This window comes from Onychomys torridus, chromosome 18 (assembly GCF_903995425.1).
Source record: "Onychomys torridus chromosome 18, mOncTor1.1, whole genome shotgun sequence".
Classification (NCBI taxonomy): Eukaryota; Metazoa; Chordata; class Mammalia; order Rodentia; family Cricetidae; genus Onychomys; species Onychomys torridus.
Window position 1 is genome coordinate 61,228,121 of NC_050460.1, and position 23,431 is coordinate 61,251,551.

The 23,431-nt window shown below is 45.4% G+C and overlaps 1 protein-coding gene and 1 long non-coding RNA gene across 3 annotated transcripts in view; one reads left to right on the forward strand and one right to left on the reverse strand.

Annotated features, from left to right (window-relative positions):
- Positions 1–23,431, reverse strand: part of Dnah8 (dynein axonemal heavy chain 8) — a 234,034-nt gene that overhangs the window by 21,819 nt on the left and 188,784 nt on the right. For both annotated transcript variants that reach the window (XM_036167928.1, XM_036167929.1), the window contains 2 exons: positions 21,047–21,148; positions 12,369–12,529 (listed from right to left, as the gene is read on the reverse strand). In XM_036167928.1, the coding sequence (XP_036023821.1) occupies positions 12,369–12,529; positions 21,047–21,148 (263 nt within the window). The remainder of the gene's footprint in view (positions 1–12,368; positions 12,530–21,046; positions 21,149–23,431) is intronic.
- LOC118569721 lies at positions 13,840–23,265 on the forward strand. Its single transcript, XR_004943087.1, has 3 exons — positions 13,840–13,920; positions 19,042–19,194; positions 22,292–23,265. It is a non-coding gene; the product is annotated as an uncharacterized LOC118569721 (long non-coding RNA).

A 23,431-nucleotide genomic window follows, 5' to 3' on the forward strand; every position in this document is an offset into this window, starting at 1 on the left:
TGGGTACGGCAGTATAGGAAATGTCAAGGGGAGGGGACAAGAAAATAGATCATCAGTTTCATGGGAGCTGGGTGCAGATTAACTACAAACTGGTACACAGTTTCTTTCTGAGGAATAGAGCTGGTCTAGAATTTCACTGTGGGGATGCTCACACAATTCTGTAAACTTACTCTATTTTTATTCTCCATTTAAACCTAGGGATTTTAAGGGGATTTTTAAAAAGCCAAGGAGGACAACAATAACATATCTTTGGAGAAGCACAGAAGAGTGAGCCATCATCATGCTGACGCTTGAGAACAGCACAGTTCAGAGAGGAGAAAGGCAATTCCCTGCAAGTTCTGAAATGCGGAAAAGAATAGGCCAATGCTTAGGGGAAGCTAAACAAGCATTATAGGGTAAAACAACACCATTAGTCTAGTTGTGGGGTTAAACAATAAGATAAAATTAAAATCCTGAAATGTCAAGAGGGGAGTGCTTTGGATTCATTTTCCCTAAGAATTTATTTGCTTATTTATATCTATGTGTATATGTTTGTGAGTATGTGTATATACACACATGTGAGTGTAGTGTTCAGAGAGGCCAGCGAGAGTGCTGGGTACCCTGAAGCTGGACTCAGAGGAGTTATGATCATTTAAAATGAACGTTTGACTTTCAGATTGGAAGAGAGGAGAAGTGTAAATGGCAAAGGGCCGAAAAGGAGGGGAAAGGAAACAGGAAAAAAGTAGCGGTGTAAAAAGAGCAACATCTGGGACTGGGAAGAAGACTTGGCGGACGACATGATTGCTATGCAAGCATGAGGTCCTGACTTTGATCCTCAGCGCTCACACTGAAAACCTGGCATGGTTCTGCGTGTCTGTAGTCCTGGTGTCGGGGGTGGAGATAGGCAGATCTCTGGGGCTCACTGGCTAGCCTGGCTAGCCCAAATGGCAAGCTCCAGGTTTAGAGAGATCTGTCTCAAAAATAAGGTGGAAGGTGATTGAGGAAGACATCCTGATGTTGACCCCTGACCTCCATACATGGGCAAGTGAATGCACAACACTTGTTCGTACATGCATACACTATACACACTTGTGCACACATGCTCATGCCACACACGTGCACATAATGTTTTTAAAAGCAAAAGAATGGCAACATCTTATGTTGACTCTTTATATTTTAAACAGTTTAAATATTCTTTTATATTTACTCCATATATATTCCAAATGCAATAAAGAAGTTTTTAAATAAGTAATCATGTAACTGTATTTCTAACAATAAATCTGACTAAAGGCCTATTAAAAGCTATACAGTTGATAAAAATGAGGAAGTAGTTCTAGCTTCACTGTTAAAGTGAGAGCCCATCTAGAATTCAGAATAAAATAGGGTGCTACAAAAACCAGTTATGAACCCAGACTGGTTCATGCCTGTGATCCCAGCACCTGGGAGGCTGAGGCAGGAGGACAGTCATGAGTCTTAGTCCAACCTGGTGTTCATAGTGGGTTCCAGCATCCTCCAGGCCACAGAGCCCCTATCTCAGACAGCAACAAACCCACAAAACCAAACAAACAAGAGAGCAAACAAAACAAATAACTAGGCTCCTATCTTTATTTATTTAGTACTCTGTGTAGAGGCACTAAAAAGGTATCGTTTAGAATACAGAAGGGTCTAGAAGGACATTTTGACAGGTGGCGTTTCTCCACGAAAAGCTTTTTCTATAATCATTGCTTTGTCTTTCATATTCTTCTGTACTGTTTCGTCTCAGAAGGTATGACTTTCAAGACAGTGTATTAGGAAAATATGATCTTATAACAAAATTGCAAAACCATTTTCTTTTTTAGAAATAGACACCCTCCTGCCTCCATGGGCCAAGCCCATCTCAAGTGCAAAGAACTTGTCAGAGATGAATCAGTGGCAAATGTTTGGGGGACGTTAAAACACACCCCACAAACCACACCAGCCAGAAAGGCCCTCGGCGGACAGCTGATGTTTTTCTTCAGCATAAGGGAGAGAATGATACCGTTTCCTCTCAGCATTCCTAAGTGTGAATTAAACATCCTTCTGTGTAACCCGGTGCAGCAACTGTCAGACACCCAAGGAGCTCCTGAACGCAGTATCCTGCTTTCCACTGGTGGAGGCACTGTGTTCTCTGGGAACCAAAGGATCCTGCAGAGCCGATGTTTGACCTCCTTTGTGAACAGAGTTGAAGAGAAGGACATGCCCCTGTCTCCACATTCCTATCTGACATGATGAACAGGTACAACACCATATGTGGACCCAGACATGTATGCAACTTTACAGGAAGTTGTAGCCACGGTATATGCACGTGGCACCACATTCTATACTCTGGGCTTTCTGTCCGTGTGGTCATTGTAAGAGTGCCCACGTTAGAGTGAATGTTGTCGTTCCACCCAAAGTTTGGGAATTGTCTCCACCTTTACATATGTGGATTTCAAAATAAGAGTTAACAAAAGTAAAAATAAATATTTGTTATTTGCGTGTGTGTGTGTCTGCCTGTGTGTGTGTGTGTGTGTGTGTGTGTGTGTGTGTGTGTGTCTGTGTCTGCCCTGTGCGTGTGTAATACCGATGGAGGCCAGAAGAGGGCACGAGGTTCCCTGGAGCTAGAGTAATAGGGAGTTGTGACCTGCCTGACATGGGTGCTGGGAGGCAAGCTCAGATCTTCCGGAAGAAAAGTAAGCACTTCTAACCACCTAGCCATCTCTCCAGTCCCCAAAGTTGATTGTTAAGAAACAAAAATTTATTACTTAAACCTATGTTTTTGGTGTGAGAAAACCCTGCTTAGATATTGGAGGTTTTAGAATATATCAAAATACATTTATGTGAACAGTGGAAAAGGGAATCTAGGGAACACATATGCAACTAAGCACAGGAGGCAGGCATGAAACACTAACAAAGTGGTTCAGAAAGCATCTGCAAGCCATTCCTGAATTTTGAGTGCAGTCCCTGTGTGTGTCTACGTGTGCACACGTGTGTGTGTGTGTGTGTGTGTGTGTGTGTGTGTGTGTTTACTTCTCTTGACATATAACAACAGGACAGGTCACAATTCAAGTCTAAAAGTCATATAAAGTCTAAGAAAAATACAAATAATTCTGGCAAAGTCTATGCAGACGGCTGCGGAGACAACGAAAGGAAATGCGTCACAGCCTAAGATCTACAAGTTATTACACCCTGGGGTTTTAGAAATTGAGATCTGTGCGTGATTCACACGAGTCCATCACCTCCCTCTGGGGTTAGATACAGTAAAGACAAAAGACATGGATGAATCACTCTCAGAGAAACAGAGAGTCCACCATGGCTGACACACTATAGAGTACTGCTAAACATCAGGCCATGCTGGGTACTATCAAAATGCCCCACTTTCTCCTGAACACCCCACACGCACACTTCCCCACCCCCCTAGAGCTTTCTGTGTCTTCCACTAAACACTTTCAAAGCAGATCTGCTGTCTTCATTCTCCTCCGCCCTCCACCTGAACTGTCCCTAACGCCTTCGCTGCTGGCCACCTAGAATCCTCAGACATGGCTTCCTCTGGCGGAACTCCCAGGGGCTCTTGGCTCCCAAGCTCTACTGCCTCATCACTTCCAACATCCACTCCCATCCTCTTCCTTACTGTTTTCAAAAGGTTCCTTTTATTTTTATTTAGGTGTGTTTGAGCATGTATGCACACCTGTCTGCACGTGCCTGTAGAGGGCATCAGATCCCCGGGAGCCAGAATTACAGAGGGTTGTAAACTGCCCAGTGTGGGTGCTTGAAACCAAACTTGGGTCCTCTACAATGAGCACCAAGTCCTCTTAACTGCTAGTCCATCCCTCCAGCCTCCCTACCACCTACAGGACTAGCCCAGACTCTTTCCCTAATACACCAGTCTTCAGAAACTGCACCCTGCCTGGGTCACGCCTCCTCTCTGTTGGCACTGCTCCCCACACTCTGGATGAGCTGGACATTGCGGACGTCCTGACGTTGTTATTTCTTCACACACACACCCCTCCTTGATGGCTCCATCCACGGTGTCTTGGTCCTTCCTGCCCACTGTATTCTTCCCCGTGTTCCCTCCTTCTCTCCCACGATGAAGCCACCTTCTCACAACGGCACATCCTCTAATGCATGACCGGAAGATGGCCACTGCTGTTGGCTGTCTTTGGTCTCTAATTGGGATTTATTGGAGTTTTGGTTTCTTTCTTTCTTTCTTTCTTTCCTTCTTTTTTTGACTGTATGGCGCATATACACCATGGCAATGTATATGTAACCTGATTTTAGAGTTTATCAGATTGTCTGACGTATTTACCATCCATCCGTTTCCCTAATAGACAGTGAACTCGGGGGATGAGACCTGCGTCTTCCTCATCTTCATGTGCCCAAGCTGCCCAGACAGGAAGTTCTCAATAAATATTTGTTTGTTGAACTGAAGCCAGTTGGTTGGAATCTTATTAAACTTCAAATACAAAGGAGAGCAATTCTATTTATTCATTTTATTGTATATATACAATTCTAATATTTAAAGGGCATGAAAATTTAATTATCTGCCCCGTCTTATGGTAAACATTTAGAGCATTATTACTACAAGTTTTTCCACTTCCTGACATTTCTCCACCTAAAACGAGAGAAGAAAAACATGCACGCACATATATATACACACACATAAAAAGGTAAATATATATCATTGGTTCCTTAACTGTTAGTAGTTTGTGTTTTCATGGCCTCTTTTCCATAGGCTTTTCCTCCTCCCTCCAAGTTATCTGGACTTTTCTCAAATTTTACATGGCTTTCAAAAACCCGTATATTGTGCTACACTTCAAAATTCAAGGAATGGATTGCGAACATCTTTACATGTCATCCCTCCAAACCACAGGGGGAATCAGAGAGTCGAATTTCAAAACGAAGGAAGCGATTTTGTAATTATACCATCAACACAGATCTTCTAATGCTAAAGAAAGAACCCCACAGTAAATGTCCATTCTTGCTAAGAAGGTCATTCTGTCTTGCCTGGTCTTTCTACAAATAAAATACGGAAGGACCTGTGTCTGCGGGCCTGTAGGAGCTCTCTCAGCTCTTGTAGGCCTGCTCCGCACACCAGTGACAGCTGTGTACGCCACCCTGGGCAGGCCACCTTGCTTTCTGAGGGCTCTGGAAAGTGCACAGGAACCCCCGGATGAGGATCCTGATGGAAAGCTGCAGTTGCCTCTGCTACACCTCCCTCCAGAACTGCTTTTACAGTGGATAATTTTACTCTTTTATGAGGCTAAGAAGAGTCCTCAAAACACAGGTATTACTAAGGACCCCTCAAGGGTTGACCCACTTTGAATGACAGTAAGACGAGCACCCAGGTCACTTCCTCACCCATTTTATTAGACACAGAACACCATTCCCCAGCATTCCAGGGTTGTTCAGCTCCTTTTCCACAATGTGATTTGATGTGTGCAAAGATACAAAAGGCAAAGCACCTAGTCGGCTGGCTCAGGGGGAGAATTGCAAATACCTCGCCTCTCCGTGCCTCAAAAGCCCAAGGGCTTTAGGAAAAACAGTCTCCACAGATGCTCCGCGATGGAGCATGAAGACTGTCATAATCCTGAGTTACTTCTTGGGGACTGCTCTTTGGAGTAAAGGTAAGAAAAGAAGCTATTCGGTCACCGTAGCTTGGTGGTTCAGGGAGTTGGAAGTCATGAATAACAAAAATGCAAAACCATTCAAAGACAGCACTGCCTATAAAATAAAAAATCAAACACCTAATGAGGTATCAGCGCACAGTTATTTCCAGATCATCACATGAAATATCAACGAGCATAATTTTTAAAAAAAAAAAATCTAAAACTCAAAAATTGCCAGGTAATTACAAAAGGAGCATGTTTACATTTGCCCTGCATAAGAAATGAATGGAAAAGTTGTAATGAGGCACTTGATAAATTTCGGAAGGTAGAAAAATATGCATAACCCACTAATGAGAAAAAGAGCCAAAATAAATAACTGCTCTGACATCGGGATAGAGGAATTTGCGGAGCCTTTGGTACCTTATAAATCTAGATAATAAAATGTGAATACACTGTGCATTTTTATAGCTTCTGTCACCAAGATAGCCACCCTCTTGGGAGAGATTTTACTTATTTTAAAGCATTTAATTCCGTGTGATTCCCCCACCACCACCTTCCAAGATTCAGACACAAAGACCAAAGAGGAAGACCTGTGGTGCCCTTCTACAAATTTCTCTCCTTAGAGATTTATGGGTGTGAACTTCAGAAGGCAGATCCTCATAAACAGGGGGCAATTCTTCACCACGGTCCATGACACCCACGGGACTATGGAGAAGCAGGATTACTGTCGAATGGCATGGCCAGGCAGATGAAGTGGTGATCCCTCTGGCTGGGAGCATCCACACAGACTGATGGAGCCACTGCTTTGTGGAGTCCTTCCTGTCTTATGGCTTCAACCACTGCCTCAGCACGCCCCACACGGGACTCTAACTTCCCCTCACAAGCTGTCTCCTTCTCGAAGCCTATGTTGTCTCCACACTCCCCGACTGGATATGGCAGTAGCACCTTAGATCACACCATTTTACACAGACCTTGAAGAACCGGGACTGGCTGGGGTGGGAAAGGAGAGGTTGTCCTTGGGAAGCTGTGTCCCTTACCGCTTACTGCCTCCTGGTGGCCGCTGGGGGACCACCAGGGAGCAGGAGGGAGGAGCTAATGAAAAAATAAAACATTATCCTTTAAAAGCAGGATAATCTGGGATAGGAGTCTAGTCACTAGACTAGAGAAAAGAAGAATTGGGCCCCAAACAGTGACCAGGAAACCTTCCAAACACAGAGCTGTGGGACGCAGCAGGAAATAGAAACAGGGTATGAAGCACAGACAGACAGGAGGGGACTAAGGATGGGAGAACCCCAAGGAGAACCAAATGGGAAGATGGGAATTCAGCCAGACCAGGGGAGCTAAGTGCATTAGTGTCACGGGCCCAAAGGCTTCTCCAGTGGGAAGAGTTGTCCATCAGTGGGAGAGACCCAGGGCTCTCTACCAGGTCCCTCGGTGTGTGAGAAGAGATTAAAAAGATCTTGGCACGATTTGGGGAGAAGCTAGCTTAGGCTTCCTGGAGTGAGCTGGCCAGAGGGCTTTCCACACCCCTTCTACCACCCATCATCAGCAATGAATGAACATAAACCATAGAAGAAAGTTCTAGACCTTGCTCTGTACTCAAGGAATCCTGTCAGATCTGTTTTATAACTTACCCTGTCACTTTGCCCCATCCCATCACCATCCCTGATCTAGGCCTGCATCCACACATCCCTGGATTTACCTGCTGGGTCTGGATCTCTAAGATGATGTTTGAAGTTTCAAGGGTGCTCTAGATAAGGTTGGGGAGGTGAGAGAGATTGCATTGTGTTCTACGTGCCCTGGACACTACTGAGAAAGAGAAGAGCTGGAAGCAGGGGAGGGATGTGCTGGAGGGGGGGGTGGTGGTTGGTAGTCATGGGTTCAGTTTGGGGCTTGAGTTACCTGACAGAAATCATACAAAAGACTATGGTGAGACTTGGTTACCCTCTTTCAGCTCCTGGTGCAGATAGGTAGGGGGTCCCCAGTGAACACTTTTGAAGCCTCCCCCTGCCTCTCCCCAACTCCCATCACAGACAGGTTAGTGAAGTCCTCAGTCCTCACCAGAGGAGCCTCTCTGTGCAGTGGGTGGCGGTACACCCAGCTCAGTGACTGGCCAAAATGCAGAGGAGTGACAGTGGACTCAGTCAACAAGCCCTAAAACACACATCTGTATCACACCGTCTCCCTGAGACTCGGGAAACATCCGGGGAGAAGGGAGCAGGCAGTCTGAAAGAGCCAGCCGCCAGGGATGCCTGCTGTAAAAACAACGTCTTCCGGACACTATGGGGACACACTGCACTCAAGAACTCCTGGCCACTGTGGATCCCTGCACAAGATCTGCCCAAGATCAGGCCAGTCAACACTGTGGCATGGATGGAGGCGATCATGAGGCCCCACCCACAGCTAAAGAGCTCCCAGCTGATGGCTGCTGGGGAAGGGAAAGATAATTGTGTGTGTGGGGGGGGGGGGTGGTAAGCTGTCCACACTTCAGTGGGTGGCTCCACGCTCATGCCTATACTAAAGCACTAACTAGACTTAGTAGGTTCTATCAAAAAAGGGACATGGGAGGGAGACACGGTAGGAGGGCGTAGGAGGGATTGAACGGGAGAACAGAAGGTTGATATGAGCAAAATACATTGTGTTCGTGTATGCAATTCTGAAAGAATAAAGAAAGAAAGAAGATATGAGGCCACACTGCTACCAGAACACTGCATTAAAGAATGACCACAATACTCTTACATTTTGCAAATTAGCCTGGTTCTTTGCCACAGTGTGCTTTTCCCATCAATATGACTGAGGACCTGTTGAACTGAGTCCCGTGCAAGAGGAGCCCTGGTTTGTGATGTGGTATACACCTGCGTCAATGTCAAGTTGGCCCCCATGGTTTCTCTGGGGACACGTTGACTAACTGTAGCAAAGTGGCTGGTCATAGCTGTCTGACAAATTATTTTAAGGGAACTACAATATTCCTTTTGGAGAGAGACTAGAGTGGCTGCACGCTATTGGATTTCGGACCAAAGGCTCACAGAGCTAGAGGTATGCACACACTGCCACAATTAATTTACTGTATGCACTCAGCACTGTATGCACATATTCCAAGCACAGACGACCTTGCGAAATTCCTTGTAAGCAAACACGAAAATACAGATTCAACAGATGCTTTTCTTTGATAATACAAGGTATAACACTCAACTGCAAATGGAAACAGATGTAACTAAACAGATGCCAAAGAAATAGCAACACCAAAAAGCACTGGGTGCTAATGGTTTCACGGGAGAACGCAACTCAATTTTTAAGCACATAAATTATTTGAGGGATTAGGAAATACCCAATATTTTATAAAGCAAACATAACCATTGATTAACAATAAAACTGGATAAAAGATATCACACACAGACACACACACACACACACACACACACACACACACACACGGGGACACACACACACACACACACACACACACAAGCTCTGGAGCAACATTATTTATGAGTCTCAGTGCAAATATCTTCCCAGTGAACTGTTGACAGTCTACCCATGTGAAAAGAACAGGAAAAGACCAGGAAAAAGTGGTCGTCAATTTCAAGACTGAATGGATAACTTGGATTAGAAGATCCATTATAAATTATCTAGCACCTTGGAGGACAACCATATGATGTGTTCCACAGATACTGAAAGGTACTGAATAAAATTCAGGATCCAATATTTATTCATAAAAACGAAAAAAAATAAAAATGCAATGATACATGGGAAAAATACCAAGGGGAGGGATGCAATGAGGGGACCTGACCAGATAATAAAACATGAGAGTCTTTAAACAGACCATTACAGCAAAGGAGGTCCAGACACAGGCCCACACACCCATCAAAGTTCTGCCCACATTTAGGGAAGCATCTCACATCACTGACAAAGGATTACTGGATTGCCATTTGGAGAGAGGTGAGGCTTCACCCATACTTGGATGCCACAAAAATTCTAGATGGCCTAAAGAGTTAAATGTGACCTCTTAAAACCATACAAACACTAGAAGGGGGATTGCTCACGTGTGACCTCATATGAGAACAGGCCTTGTTGCAATTACTATAGACCCAGATGAGACAGCAGCGCGCAAGCCATTATCTGATCACATAAAACAACAGTAAAACCAAATGACAAGTAACACTTCTGCCTTCAAAAGCAGGGGCAAAACAGAGTGAGAAAACAGGAGATAGTGTTGTCAACATATATCACAAATAAAATTAAGTATGTGTGCACATGCATAATATATATATATATACACACACACACATATATATATATATTAAAAAGCACTAAAATGGCTACTGGAAAAGAGTGGACAAATTATACACCAACAATGCTTCGTTATAAGAAAGTTCACTCAAAATAAGCAAGAGTATCCGTGCAAGTTTCATCTCTGTTGCTATGACAAAACGCTCTAACCAAAAGCAACTAATGGAACTAAGTTCCAGAACATAGCCCACCACTGGCTGGTACATGGTGGTATATGGCTGCAATCCCAACACTTGGGAGGTGGAAGTAGAAAGATCAGATATTCAAGGCCATCCTCAGTAATAGAGCAAGTTCAAGGTCAGCCTGAGCTACACAAGACCCTGCCTTAAAAAACATTTTTTCCCAGTACTGGGGGCTGAACCCAGAACTTGGTGCATGCTAGGAAGGTATTTATCAGAACTGTATCCCCAGCCCACACAGCGGTATCTTTTATTTCATAATTATAATTGCATGGAGTTCTGTCCACTATTTTTCTTCCCACCCATGGAAAACCATCAAATTCTATGGATTAGCCCTACTGATCAGACTCCTTAGAATCTAGAAGGACTCAGCATTACTGACTCAACCATCCAAAGTTTTCTGAGCCCCGGGCACTACTACAGCCATGAAGGTACGGGAGTGAAAATGGACACAGGCTGTCCATTGCATCCAATTTATATTTTAACCAGTGGCTAATAAATGAAAGCAAATAAATAATGAGAATAGAGTATGTCTGTGGCTGATAAAAGAAGAAGTTGGTTGGGAGTTAGGGTCTGGAGTGGGGTTTGAAAATGGGTCATCATTTGTACTTAGGGTGACTATGGGGAGGTATCATTGAAAACATGACATGTAAGCAAGGGCCGGAAGAGGTCAAAGAGAGCCACCACAGTGACATTTCGGGGTGTGTGTATATGTGTATGGGGGGGGGTATGTTCCAGGAAGTACAAGTGTGGAGGCTTGTGGTCTAAGTAACAGGAAGTTATAGAGAGCTATAGCTGAGCTAGAAGGGGGGACAGAAGAAGGGAGGGATGGAGAACAGAAGTCTGGGTTATAAGTATGTAGGGCACCTTTGACCTTGACCCAAGACGAGGCAGGAGCTCAGGAGGACTCTGAGCAGAGGATCTGTGCAGTGTAACTCACATTTTAAAAGCCTCAGATCAAGCAAAACCACTTCCTTGGGCTCCCTCTCTCACTGTTTGCTCTCAAACTGACCCCCAAAGAAGCCCTTTCTACGGCTTCGCGATGCTTGCATTTCAGCTCACTGAACAGAGCCTCCCAGGGCAGCAGTCCAGAGGCAACACCCAAGAATTATCATGCTCCATCACAGGGTCTCAAAGGAGCATTACCCATCCATGGGCTGGGACAGCTTCTCTGAAGGTGGAAAGCGTCACGGGCCAGATTAGAGAGTACAGAGGAGGTGAGTTCAGTGTGCATACAGAATCTCATGCCGGGGATGGGGATGTGGGGGTTATGCTGTGTCTGGGTGGGAAGACAATACACTTGTAAGAACAAAGTACTGGAAATGGAGAGTGAATGAGCATGACCAAAGAGTTCTTAAAATTACAGCCATAGCTGAGGGGCTGGGAGATGGGCAAGCATGCCCCACTTCCTAGCTAGCTCCAGTGTACCACAGAGGCCACGCCTTGCAAAGGAATGACTCAGCTGGGGCTAACTGAGTCAGTGGGTGGAGCAGGGTGATCCTTTTTTTGTAAAGGGTTCACCAAAGAGAAACTTCATCTGGAGGGTGGGCCAAAGAAGGCACTTGAGATTGGTGGGCATTTCTACAGCTTTGTGGGATCAGGGACCTCACACGGAGCTCTGGGGTATGTGCCCATGAGGGGCTCATGACCATAAGGTTGTAGGTGAGCAAGCATAAGAAGAGATGGTCCACTATAGAGAGGGTCAGACAGGACTCTAACTGTATGTGCCTTGTCCTTTCATATGTGTCTATGTGCAGGCATGTGCACATGAGTGCAGCTGCCCAAGAAGGCCAGAAGAGGGAGCCAGACACCCTGGAGCTGAAGTTACAGTTGTGAGCCACTGGACATGGGTGCTTGGTACTGAACTTGGGCCCTCTATAAAAGTGGCAAGCGCTTTTAACCACTGAGTCACCTCTCTAGTCCCAAGTGGTATATTTCTAATGGATATTTGGAGAAAGAGATAAGGAGCCGGGAGATGACTATCAATGGAGCACATTGATTAAAATAAAAACACAACTGGTTTTATGACAGGACAGAGAAGTAATCAACGCATAAATTACAGCTTTCGGGTTGTCATAAATGCCAGGCCACCAGGATTTAGTGAGGGGAGGGCAGGCTGAGCTGTGACAGAGTTGTAATTGGAAGACAGGAAGCAACACTATTTTTCACAGTAAAATAAAAAGAAGGGAAAGGAGAGAGATTAGGGGAGAAAATGAAATGCATAGTCTTTGCCAGGCTGAGTTACAAATGACACCTACAAATTAAAAAAAAAAAAAAAAAAGAAAGAAAAGAAAGAAAAAAAATGCCAAGAACTTACGTGATGTCAGCATTGGGGTGGAGCCCAAAGACTTCCGGATTATCTAGGGATGGCAGAGACTGGATGTACTCAAAATACTGGTCCAAGGTTTTACACACGGGGATTTTATACCCAGTGTAAAAACAGAATGAGGGCTCAAACATCTTCTCACTGAACCAGACCTGTGTGGGAGAGGGAAAAATAAAATTGATGAAAAGGCCCAAGATTGGAAGAAGGGGGCTTATTTCCATTTTAATGGGGTTCCTTTCCTTTCCCTCTCTCTCTCTCTTTTTTACTGTTGGTTTTGAAAGCATCTTAACAAAACTATCAACAGAATAATTATCACCTAGAAGAAGGAAAAAGATAATCCACAAAAGAGAGGCCGCACAGAGACAATGAGGCAGGGACTCTGGTTGGCACCCAAGAGGAGATCCAGCCAAAGTACGGAGGGTGTAGCATGGCTGGAAGTGGGCTCAGTGCTTAGCATGAAGGAAGCCCTGAGTTCGACCCTCAGTACTGAAAAAAAAAAATAGCGGAGGGAACTGGATGGGATATAGCTCAGTTGGTTGAGTGTCTGTGTAGCATGCACAAAGGCCTGGGTTCCCTCTCCTGTGTGGCTTATACCAACTTATGCGTGGCAGTGTATTCCCATAATTGCAGTTCTTGGGAGGTAGAGTCAGGAGCGTCAGAGGTTCAAGGTCATGCTAGACTCTGTGGTGAGTTCATATCATATTACATAGGAGTAATTTGGTTACCTTGTGTCTGCCCGCTGCCATGAAGGCCCCTGAGCATCTTCTTGGCCTCACATCTCCCTGGGCAAGGCTCTTCTTCAGGGTGGTAATTACACAGTTTCACTCACAGACACCAAGCACTAACAATGCAGCCACAAAAACTCCTCCGCCCTCCCACCCTGAGCTCCCTTGGTTAATTAAGTTCTGTCCCTAGCCACCAGAAGCAAGTGCATCCTCTGCCCAGCCTCCATGGTTGCTAGCCTGAAGGCACCCTTTTCTCATCCCCTATGAATTGATTGATCATCTGTAACAAAACAGTGAGAGAACAAACATGCACTCGGTGTGAACAGGCTTCTTTTGAAAAGGTGGGAAAAAGAGATGTTGAATGCCTGAGCTGGTTTGAGGCGACAACTTGGGTACCTAACAGGGTGATTTTCCTAGCAGGGAAGGAGGTAAACGGACAGGAATGGCTGCAAGGCTGGGGTGGAGGAGGCCGGACTGTGCCTTGCCCGTTCCACCCCGCTGTTTCTGGCAGGGTCCCTCCGCCGCCTGTGGCAGCTCCTTTTAGATGCAGTGATTATTCTGAAATACTGTGCCCTGGTTTTTCTTCGTGGCTCTATTTGCTTCAGTTCCACTTTATTCAGCACAGGGTACAGAGCTCGGATCCAGAACAGAACGCAAAGGAGAGAGACACACCGTCCTTTCTCTCAAGGAGCTCATGACCCGGGAGAGGGGCAAGCCAGTTATGAAACAGCCTCCCTAATAGGAGGCACATGGAGGAAAGAGCCAGAAGGGTATGAAAACAAGCAAAGGGCACAGAGGGCTGGAGGCAGGATGGCCAGGTGGGTATCAGGGAAGGACTGAGCAAGGATGAGATTTTTTTTTTTTGGAGAGTTTCCAAGGAGAGGATTTTTTTTTTCAAGAGCACTTAGGACTCGGCGGGGGGGGGGGGGGGGGAGGGGCACACCACTAGTGAAGACACAGAATGTCAGACTCCAAAGTGTGAGGTGGGCTGACAGAAGTCGTGGAGCCGGGGGTAAATAAAATATTGACGGGAGGGAGGAGAAAGGGAAAGCCAGGGGAGTTCTGTGATGGATGACGGGACGGGACGTGGGGTTGATGAGCAGAGTTTCATCTAAGAGTTAGGGAGCGGTTTCAAGTTATTAAAGAAAGTGGCACTGCAGGCACAGTCGTCATGAAGACAAATGGGCAGTTTAGTGACGTTGTGGGTGGCTCAGGTCACGGGAACACATCCCGGGGGGAAGGCTTTGGGTCCCTAGCACATTTGTTATCTAACAAATGACTGTACCAAGTGGCCAAGTGACGTGTAGCTACAGAAGCAAAGTGAAACTTAGCCCTGCACTTTCCCTCTACCTACCCAAGCATGCGCAGGTGGCGCACCCAGACTGCTGAGGTTCACCGGCACAGAGACTACACCGAGGTTACTAATGAAGAACGGAATAGGAGATCCACACGGAATTATCCTTACTCCCTTTTTCTGTTGAAATACCCTGACCAAAAGCAACTAGGGAAGAAAGGGTTTGTTTTGGCTTAACGTTCCAAAGAGGGATGGAGTCCATGATGGTTGGAGAAGCCATGGTAGCCGGAGGCATGAGGCTGGCATGGTTGCCAGGAAGCAGAGAGATCACACTCCATCCACACACAGGAAGCAGAGAGATCACACTGCATCCACACACAGAAAGCAGAGAGATCACACTCCATCCACACACAGGAAGCAGAGAGATCACACTCCATCCACACACAGGAAGCAGAGAGATCACACTCCATCCACACACAGGAAGCAGAGAGATCACACTCCATCCACACACAGGAAGCAGAGAGATCACACTCCATCCACACACAGGAAGCAGAGAGATCACACTCCATCCACACACAGGAAGCAGAAAGAGAAGGATGGGGAGGCACAGACAGAGAACAGGGCCAGGCGATAGACCCTCCCAGCCCACCCTAGTGATGCACTTCCTCTAGCAAAGTTGTGTCTTCAAAAAGTTTTTGTAACTAAATAAAAATCATTTCCTGGGGACCAAGCATTCGAATCCCCAAGCCCGTGGGGACATTTCTCCTTCAAACCATCACAGATTTGGGCAGGTACAAAGGAAAGCAGCTGCTGTCATCTGGGTCTAGAATGACCACAGCCCATGGAACCACTGGGACGTGGTGGGGCCTTCTTCAAAAGACGTGGCTCAGTAGGAGCGCTCCATGGCCTGTGCTCCTGAGGAACAGCTGGAAGAAGTCTGAGCTTAACAGAGGAGTAAGCGAGAGGAACTTAAGAAAAGATGGAAGGGAGGAACAAGGGACAGAGAGGATGGAGGTTGCAGAATGGGGAAGCTCGGGAGGCAGAGCCAGGCAGATCTCTGTGAGTTCAAGGCCACAGTGGAAACAGCCAGGCATGGTGAAACACGCCTTTAATCCCAGAAAGTGAGCCTTTAATCCCAGGGAGTGATGGCAGAAAGAGAAAGATATATAAGACGTGAAAACCAGGCACCAGAGCTAGTTAAGCATTTGGCTAGTTAAGCATTTGGCTGGTTAAGCTTTTAGGCTTTGGAGCAGCACAGTTCAGCTGAGATTCATTTGGATGAGGATTCAGAAGCTTGCAGTCTGAGGAAACAAGACCAGCTGAGGAACTGGCGAGGTGAGGAAGCTGTGGCTTGTTCTGTGTCTCTGATCTTCCACTGTTCACCCCAATAACTGGCCTCGGGTTTGATTTTATTAATTAAGACCTGTTAAGGTTCCTGCTACAGGGAAGGCAGAGAGCAGCTGTGAGTGACTAAGAGAGGGAGACTGGCAGAGGTCAGAGGGCGACAGATTCTGAGTCCTCAAGTGCAGAGGGCTGTCGATCAGGGGTACAAGTGTGGGACAACAGGACAATAGATGCAGAGGAGAGCTCAGAGGAGCTAGGAACAGGTGGGGCAGAAGCTGTGGTCATCATGAGTAACCACCACACTAGGAGGGTGGGAAAGGGAACCTCATGCCCAGACCAGCAAGTCTTACACGCCTGAGACACAGCTCAACTGTGTTTCTGCAGGCCAGCCCACACACAGGGAGGCAGAATCTTGGGGAGAGAGTCGACATCTAAATTAGTAGTCCTCTATGGCCCTGAGTGTCCTATGTCGGGGTACGGACAGGTGGCTGGGCTGAGCTACTAGCAACTGTCCCCTACTTGAGCTCCTGGATCAGCCATCTACCTGTTCAGGGGTCATGGTGGCTCTCAGCTACCTCTGGAGTTGGGCTCTAGAAAGCATAGAGGGCTCTTCAACCATCTTCCATTTGCCAGCTGAACAAATGTCCCAGTCACCGGTGGGCAGGGCAGTTCCCACGATGCAAAGACAAAGTAAGAAAGGGAGATGGCCACAAAGGGACTCTTCTTGAAGTCTAAGATGGACAACTCCGGATTTTGAGAAAAGCTGATATGTACGTATTGAACTTTTTAACAGGCCTAATTTTCAGGGTGTGTTCTGACATCAATTCAGTCCAGTGGACTCCATCTTAGATGTTAGAACCCTCTGTGCTGAGACGGCACGTCACTCGCCATCAACCAAGGTACATGAGTGTGTTCAGAGCGCTGCAGGTGCCACTGGAGAGCAGAAATATGCGGCTCTTTCCAAGGGGCTTGCAGTCCAGTGTGGGTGCAGGAAGAAACCTTCTGGGGTCTCATTTCTCTTCCTTTGCTCTCCTAGACAACTACAAACACCTTCTCCTCCCTCTTCAAACATCCTAAAACTTCCTGTTGCCACCCTATAGCTGAGACCCTCATTTCTTATTCACTCGGAATACAGACAAAGTCAGAGGAAAATACCCTTATACCCCCCCCCCATTATACCCAGCAGTCCCTTCCATCTGCACTCACCCCTGCCCCAAGGACTGGAATGCTTCCTTCTACCAGGAGGTGAGCAGGGGAACTTGAGGACAACATGCAAACCAACAGGCATGTATTGTTTGTTTTCTACTCTTTTGGGGGGCCCAACACCCAGCTCCCAAATAAATCACACATGGAGGCTTATTCTTACTTATAAATGCCCGGCCTTAGCTTGGCTTGTTGCTAGTCAGCTTTACTTAACTTTAAATGCCCCCATCTACCTTTTGTCTTTTGGCTTTTCTCTTTCTATACCTGTATACCTTTCTTTGTTTCTTACTCCGTGGCCTGCTGTGTAGCTGGATGGGTGGGCCCTGGAGCTCTCCTTCTCTGGCTACTTCTCTCTTTCTTTCTCCCAGATGTCTCCTTCTATATATTCTCTCTCCTGCCAGCCCCACCTATTCTTTCTCCTGCCTTGATACTGGCTGTTCAACTTTTTATTAGACCATCAGGTGTTTTAGACAGGCACAGTCACACAGCTTCACAGAGTTAAACAAATGCAACATAAACAAAACTAACATGCCTTAAAATAATATTCTACAACACACGTGTATGTGTGGATCAATACAGGTATTGCTTGCAAAATATATTACAATAAGTAATGTAGGTGTGGGATAAACACAGTGAGCCCACATACCTCACACAAATATGGGCAATTTCTGTCAGAAGGCCTACAGTGAATTCCTGGGAGGAGGGGCTAGGAGCATAGCCCAGGGTTCAACCCCAAGCTTGAGGCAGAGAACCTGTGAGTAAATACATCATGTTGTATTTGTAGTAGGTATTCATTCCACCTATGACCCTGGGGTACCAGCCCCTAGGGTGTGGCCTCTCAGCTAGCTTAAGACCTGGGGAGCACATTTACGGGTCACTTCTCTCTTGTGCGCTCACCTAATCTGGAGGCATGAAGCAGTGTGGCATTGGTTCTCAGTCTTCCAGGACTCTGCCTTATCCTGTATTAGTGAGTTTCCCCCCAATATAATCCTTTAATAAATAGTTCCTTATGAGTTATCTATGTATATTCTGCATTAGTATGTTCACGTTTTATACACTTAAAATATTGTACAGAGGAGCTAAAGATGTGGCTCAGTGGTTAAGAGCACTTGCTACTCTTCCAAAGGACCCCAAATCACTTCCTAGAACCCACAATTATGAGGCTCTTGTAACTCTTGTAACTGTAGCTCCAGGGGATCAAGTGTACAACTGTCCCTAACCCCAGTTCCAGGGGATCTCATGCCCTCTTCCGGCCTCCTTGGTCACTGCATGCACATGCACAAACTCAAAACACACACACACACACACACACACACACACACACACACACACACACACACTTAAAAGGAAAATCAAGGGGCTGGAGAGATGGGTCAGCTGCAAAGATCACTTGATACTCCTGCAGAGGATCCTGATTTTGTTCCCAGCACCCACAGCACGACTCACAACCGTCTTCAATGCCAGTTCCTGGGGATCCAACTCCCCAACTCCCTTTTCTTACCTCCAAGGGCTCCTGTACCACATGTGTGCCCATGGAGGTGAGAGGAGGGCACCAGGTCCTTTGGAACTGGAATTAGGGACAGTTGTGAGCCACCATGTAGGTACTGGGAAAGAACCTGCAGCTTCTGCAAGAGCAATATCTGCTCACAACCACTAAGCTATCTCTCCATCCCCTTATATACCCATAATTTAAAAAATAAAAGTAAATCCTAAAATCCTCCAATTTTAGGTACTTCTACAATCATTCAAAAACAGTTTATTGACTAAGACATATTTTTCCTTTGAATTTTAATCACAGTTAAGTTTTCACATACCATATTTATTATTTTCACACATTAGTCCCTTTTTATTTCAGTTTTTCCCCATTCAGCTCTGATATACACCTATAGTCTTCTTTCTGTGGCTATTTAAATGTATTCAATGTATGTATTTCTCCCTGTGAAATATACACAGCTTACTTTATAGATTTCATTTTACATTTTTTTTCAGCTTTGCTGGACAAATGTTTTTATAATCTCTGCAGGATATCATAGAGACCATGTCTTCTGTGTTATACACCACCATCACTGACTCATCTTTTTCCCCATGGTGAATACAGAAGCTGCCTCCCAACACCTCAAACTATGCTATGGATAACATCTGTTCTGAGAATACATCTGGAACTTGTAATCAGGAGCAGGATTCTGGTCTGGACAGCAATCACATCCTGGAGCTGAGAAAGACAGGAGCTGCTAGCTTGTGCCCCCAAAGGGTGAGCAACAGAAGCCACTGTGCTGAGTCATTACATCTCAGGGTCTTAGATGTTGGGAGGTACCATCTCATCCTCCATCAGGACCCAGGCACTCACTCCACCAGCTGGCTAAGGCATTGGCTACTGTGCTACAGTACAGACCCTTCCTAGGAACCGTCCTGGCAGATGTGGGCTGCCTCAGCTAAGGTCATCTGTGGGAGAATAGGGAAGGAAGGGGAAACCTGAACAGAGAAGTCCATGTCAGAGTCTCTCTCCAGAAAAAACAAAAAAACAAAAAAAACAGCCTGTGATGACTGCCTGCACCTCCCATACACGATGTCACCATGAACATTTTGGTACTCACACATTTGTGGGCCTTTCCTTGAGATGTTCTGACATCTATTTTGCTCGGGTACTTGTTTTCAGCCAGTATCACCAGACTACACTCTGGGAGGTCTGTTGTATTTAACTTCTGAGCACTGGTGTTCCTACCTTTATACATCCTTGCCAACACTTGCTATTTCCCATGTGCAACTTAATTAAAGGGTTAAAACAAAAACATTGAATAGCTGGTCTACCTCCACTTTACCAAATTATCCCAACACTCTGTAGGTTTTGTTGTAACTTTTTTCTATCTTTTTATCTTTCCTTTTTTCCTTTTGTTGAACATAGATTCTTTTCTCACACATTATATCCTAATTATAGTTCACACACACACACACACACACACACACACACACACACACACACTCCCCTAGTTCCTCCCCTCCTCCCCTCCCCTCCAGACCCACTGCCTTTTGGTCTCTCATTAGAAAAGAACAGCTTCTAAGAGATATATTTGTTGTGATCTTAATTATGTTATGCCAAACAGAAAGAGAGGAAGGGGGCAGGAAGAGGAGAGGAAGGAGAAAGAGTAGAGGGGAAAAATTTGCTGAAGCAAGAATTACTAACAGAATTCCTAATATAAAGAATTCAGCAACTGTTAAATAGTCACATATCTTATTTTTCCCATAGGTAAATGCATATTGTTTCTTTAACACAAAAAAATATTTAAGAAGCATCTGAGTCCAGTGGGTGGTGATTTATGTTATTTATCCTTCGTGGTAAAGTCATTGCTGCCAATGAACAATATCCTCTAGAAAATATTTATTCACAGGATTTATGTGGAGTTTATCAGGGAAAACCCCTGCCACCCCATCCACTTCCAATAGTTTATTCTAACAGAAAAGATGACAACATGGACATTATAGTGTCTTCCCCCAGGCTCTTATTTTTAGCGTTGGAGTCACACTGGGTCTTGCGCTCGAGAGGCAGAGGCACAGAGAGATGGGCAGTGTTTTCTCGGCAGGTTCTGGAGAATTGAGACCATGAGGCAAGGGCTGTGGAAAGATGGGGTATGAGAACCCTTGGGAGCTCCACAGGCTGGGGGATGGTTAGTTTACCGCTGTGTGTGAGGGCAGCCTAGCAGAAAGAAGGGACGATTGGCTAATTCTATCCATAAGCACCCCTCCTTTACACCCCACCCCCAGATCTGCCATGCCCATTGAAAACAAAAAGTACTCCTCAGATGGAGGGACGGTTCAGGGGTAAGGAGCAAGTCTGGCTCTTGAAGAAGACTGGAATTGGTTCCCAACAGATACACACACACACACACACACACACACACACACACACACACACACACAAAAACAGCCTGCAACTTCAGGTCTAGGGTATATGACACCCTCTTCTGGCCCTCACCGGTACTGCACTCACATGCACATAGCCACATGCACATATTCATAACTTAAAATGAAATGCATACTTTTTTAAAAAAAGGAAAACACCATGGAATTTATCTGCACATGTTTCCCCACCCCCAGAACTGACTTACTCTGGCAAAGCAGTTAAGCAGCCGTTTGTCAAAATCATCTGTCACTCTGCCTCCATACTGCACTTCTCCAATCATATACCGGACCGTACTCCACGATACACCCTGTATTACAAACAAAGTAGAATTAGCTGCCACCAGAGAGGACACTCAGGGCCTAGCACTAATAGGAAAGTTCTGGAAAAGAAAATGTTGCTTAGGCTGTTGTCCCAGTTAACATTAACTCTCAACTTGACACAGGCTAGAAGTACCTGAGGGGTGAACCGTCTCAATTGAGTAATTGTCTTTACTGAGTTGGTCTTTGGGCATTTCTATAGGTGGCGATGTTTCTTACACAGGGATCCCTAGGCTGTGTGAGAAAGTTGGCTAGATATGAGCTGAGGGAGTGAGCCAGCAAGCAGTGTTCCACCAGAGTTCCTGCCTCCAGGTTCCTGCCGTGACATCCCACAACGATGAACAGTGACCTGCAAGTGTAAACCAAGTATGCCTTCCCCGCCCCCCAAGTCGCTTCCAGTAAGAGCGTTTTATCACAGCTGCTGAATGAAACTCGAACAGCTGCATAGAAAATTATTCTTTATCTCATATGAGTAACAACTCACTGCTATGTGGCTGGACCCGCTCCAGTTCGTTCGCCAAAGAAAAATCTACATCAGAAGAGAAGGGGACTGTGGATTATGTCAAACAGAAATGTCCTCTCTTTGACTGTGATCACCGGCAACCCTCATTACAATAAACGCCACTCTGTGACAGAGGGGCAAGGGTGCTACCTAATGAAGAGAAGAGCAAGATCAAGGACAGGGAGCTTTAATGTTCTTTACTAGCAGTAGATTTTTTCCAGAATCAGTAGGAGAACAAATAGGAAAATATTTATTCCCAAGACTTTTCCACAATGCCATCCTGTGCTGTCTCGTTCTGTAAGCTAAAACCACATCAATGGAGTCATTAATTTCCTAGCAATCTTATACTAGCAATATAATTCTGCTATTCACAGATATTTAAAGAAAAACAACTCAGTGCATTTGGAGTCAAGGAAAAGTGAGGATGTGTCTGGAGTTTGGCTTCTTATTTTTATTCACTTATTGGTTAAACTTTTACTTTTCAGTGTGGTTGCCTTTCAAAGCAACCATTTCAAGGCAGCTATTATTTGTATATGCTGACATGATAAATAACTGCAGAATATGATCCTATACAATATAATTTTTCATCACGCTGCCACAGTCTTAATTTATTGTCCTTTTGCCATTTCAGGAGAAAACGACAGTTTGGTTCTAACTTCCGTCCACCCCAGGTGAACATTCATCATGGCTCACCAGATCCTAACACCACCACAGTGCCTACAGCAATCTGGAAGAGTCCTACTATGGGCAGGGAGAGAGACACAGAGTGAAAGTGGTCTCTACTGAGTCTCTACTATGCGCTAATTCTTCTGTTCCTCAAAGATGCTGCCTACCATTACTTTATGGAGGAGGAAATGGGTCAAAAGGTTCACTGACTTACCTAGGAGCCTGAAAAAGTAGATTTCCAACCTTTCACAGCCTGTGAGTAGAGACAACCAGGCTTGCACTCCCAGCTATGTGACCTCAAGGAAGCCACCCATCAGTTAAGTGGGAATACTGGTGACACCTTTTATGTCAACTTCATGATGGTATGGGCAAAAATGCATACATAAGCACCATGGAGACTGGGAAGTCTACACCATGATGATTAGTAACCATCACTAGAAGTGACCACTAGGGATGAGGTATGGCTCAGTGGTAGAGAAACTGTCTAGCATGTGCAAGGCTATAAGTTCAATCACCAGTACTGCCAAAAAAATTTTTTAGTTCCTATTTAATGCTTGAACTTAAAAATTAAGACATGAGCTAAGTTCTTGGGGCTCAGCATGTAAAAGCACTTGTTACCTAGCCTGAAGACATGAGCTCCTATCCCAGGACCCACAAGCGAAAAAGAAGGAACCAGCTCCTGAAAATTGTCCTCTGGCCTACATATGTGTGCCATGGTGCATGAATGCCTGCACTCATGCATGTACATCACAAACACACAATACACAAACAAACAAATAAATGTAATAAGTTAAGAAAAGAAGTGACTTTATGGTTGGGAATGCAGTTTGGTGACACTGCACTGTTGAGCCTATGTGAAGCCCTGGGTTCAATCTCTAGTACCACCACAAAATACAGTAGAGGAGTGGGGGAGGCTGGAGAGATGGCTCAGCCTGGACTGCTCGATCACCTGGACATGCAGGACCCATAGAAAGGTGACCACTATACTTTGCCAAGACAGGGTAAGATGGTCTTTCAGAATTCCTGCTTCTGAAAATGGTCTGTCAGATACTCTAGGCCTGTAGCCAATTTAAATGCACCAATGGTGCTGAGAAACATTAGGTGA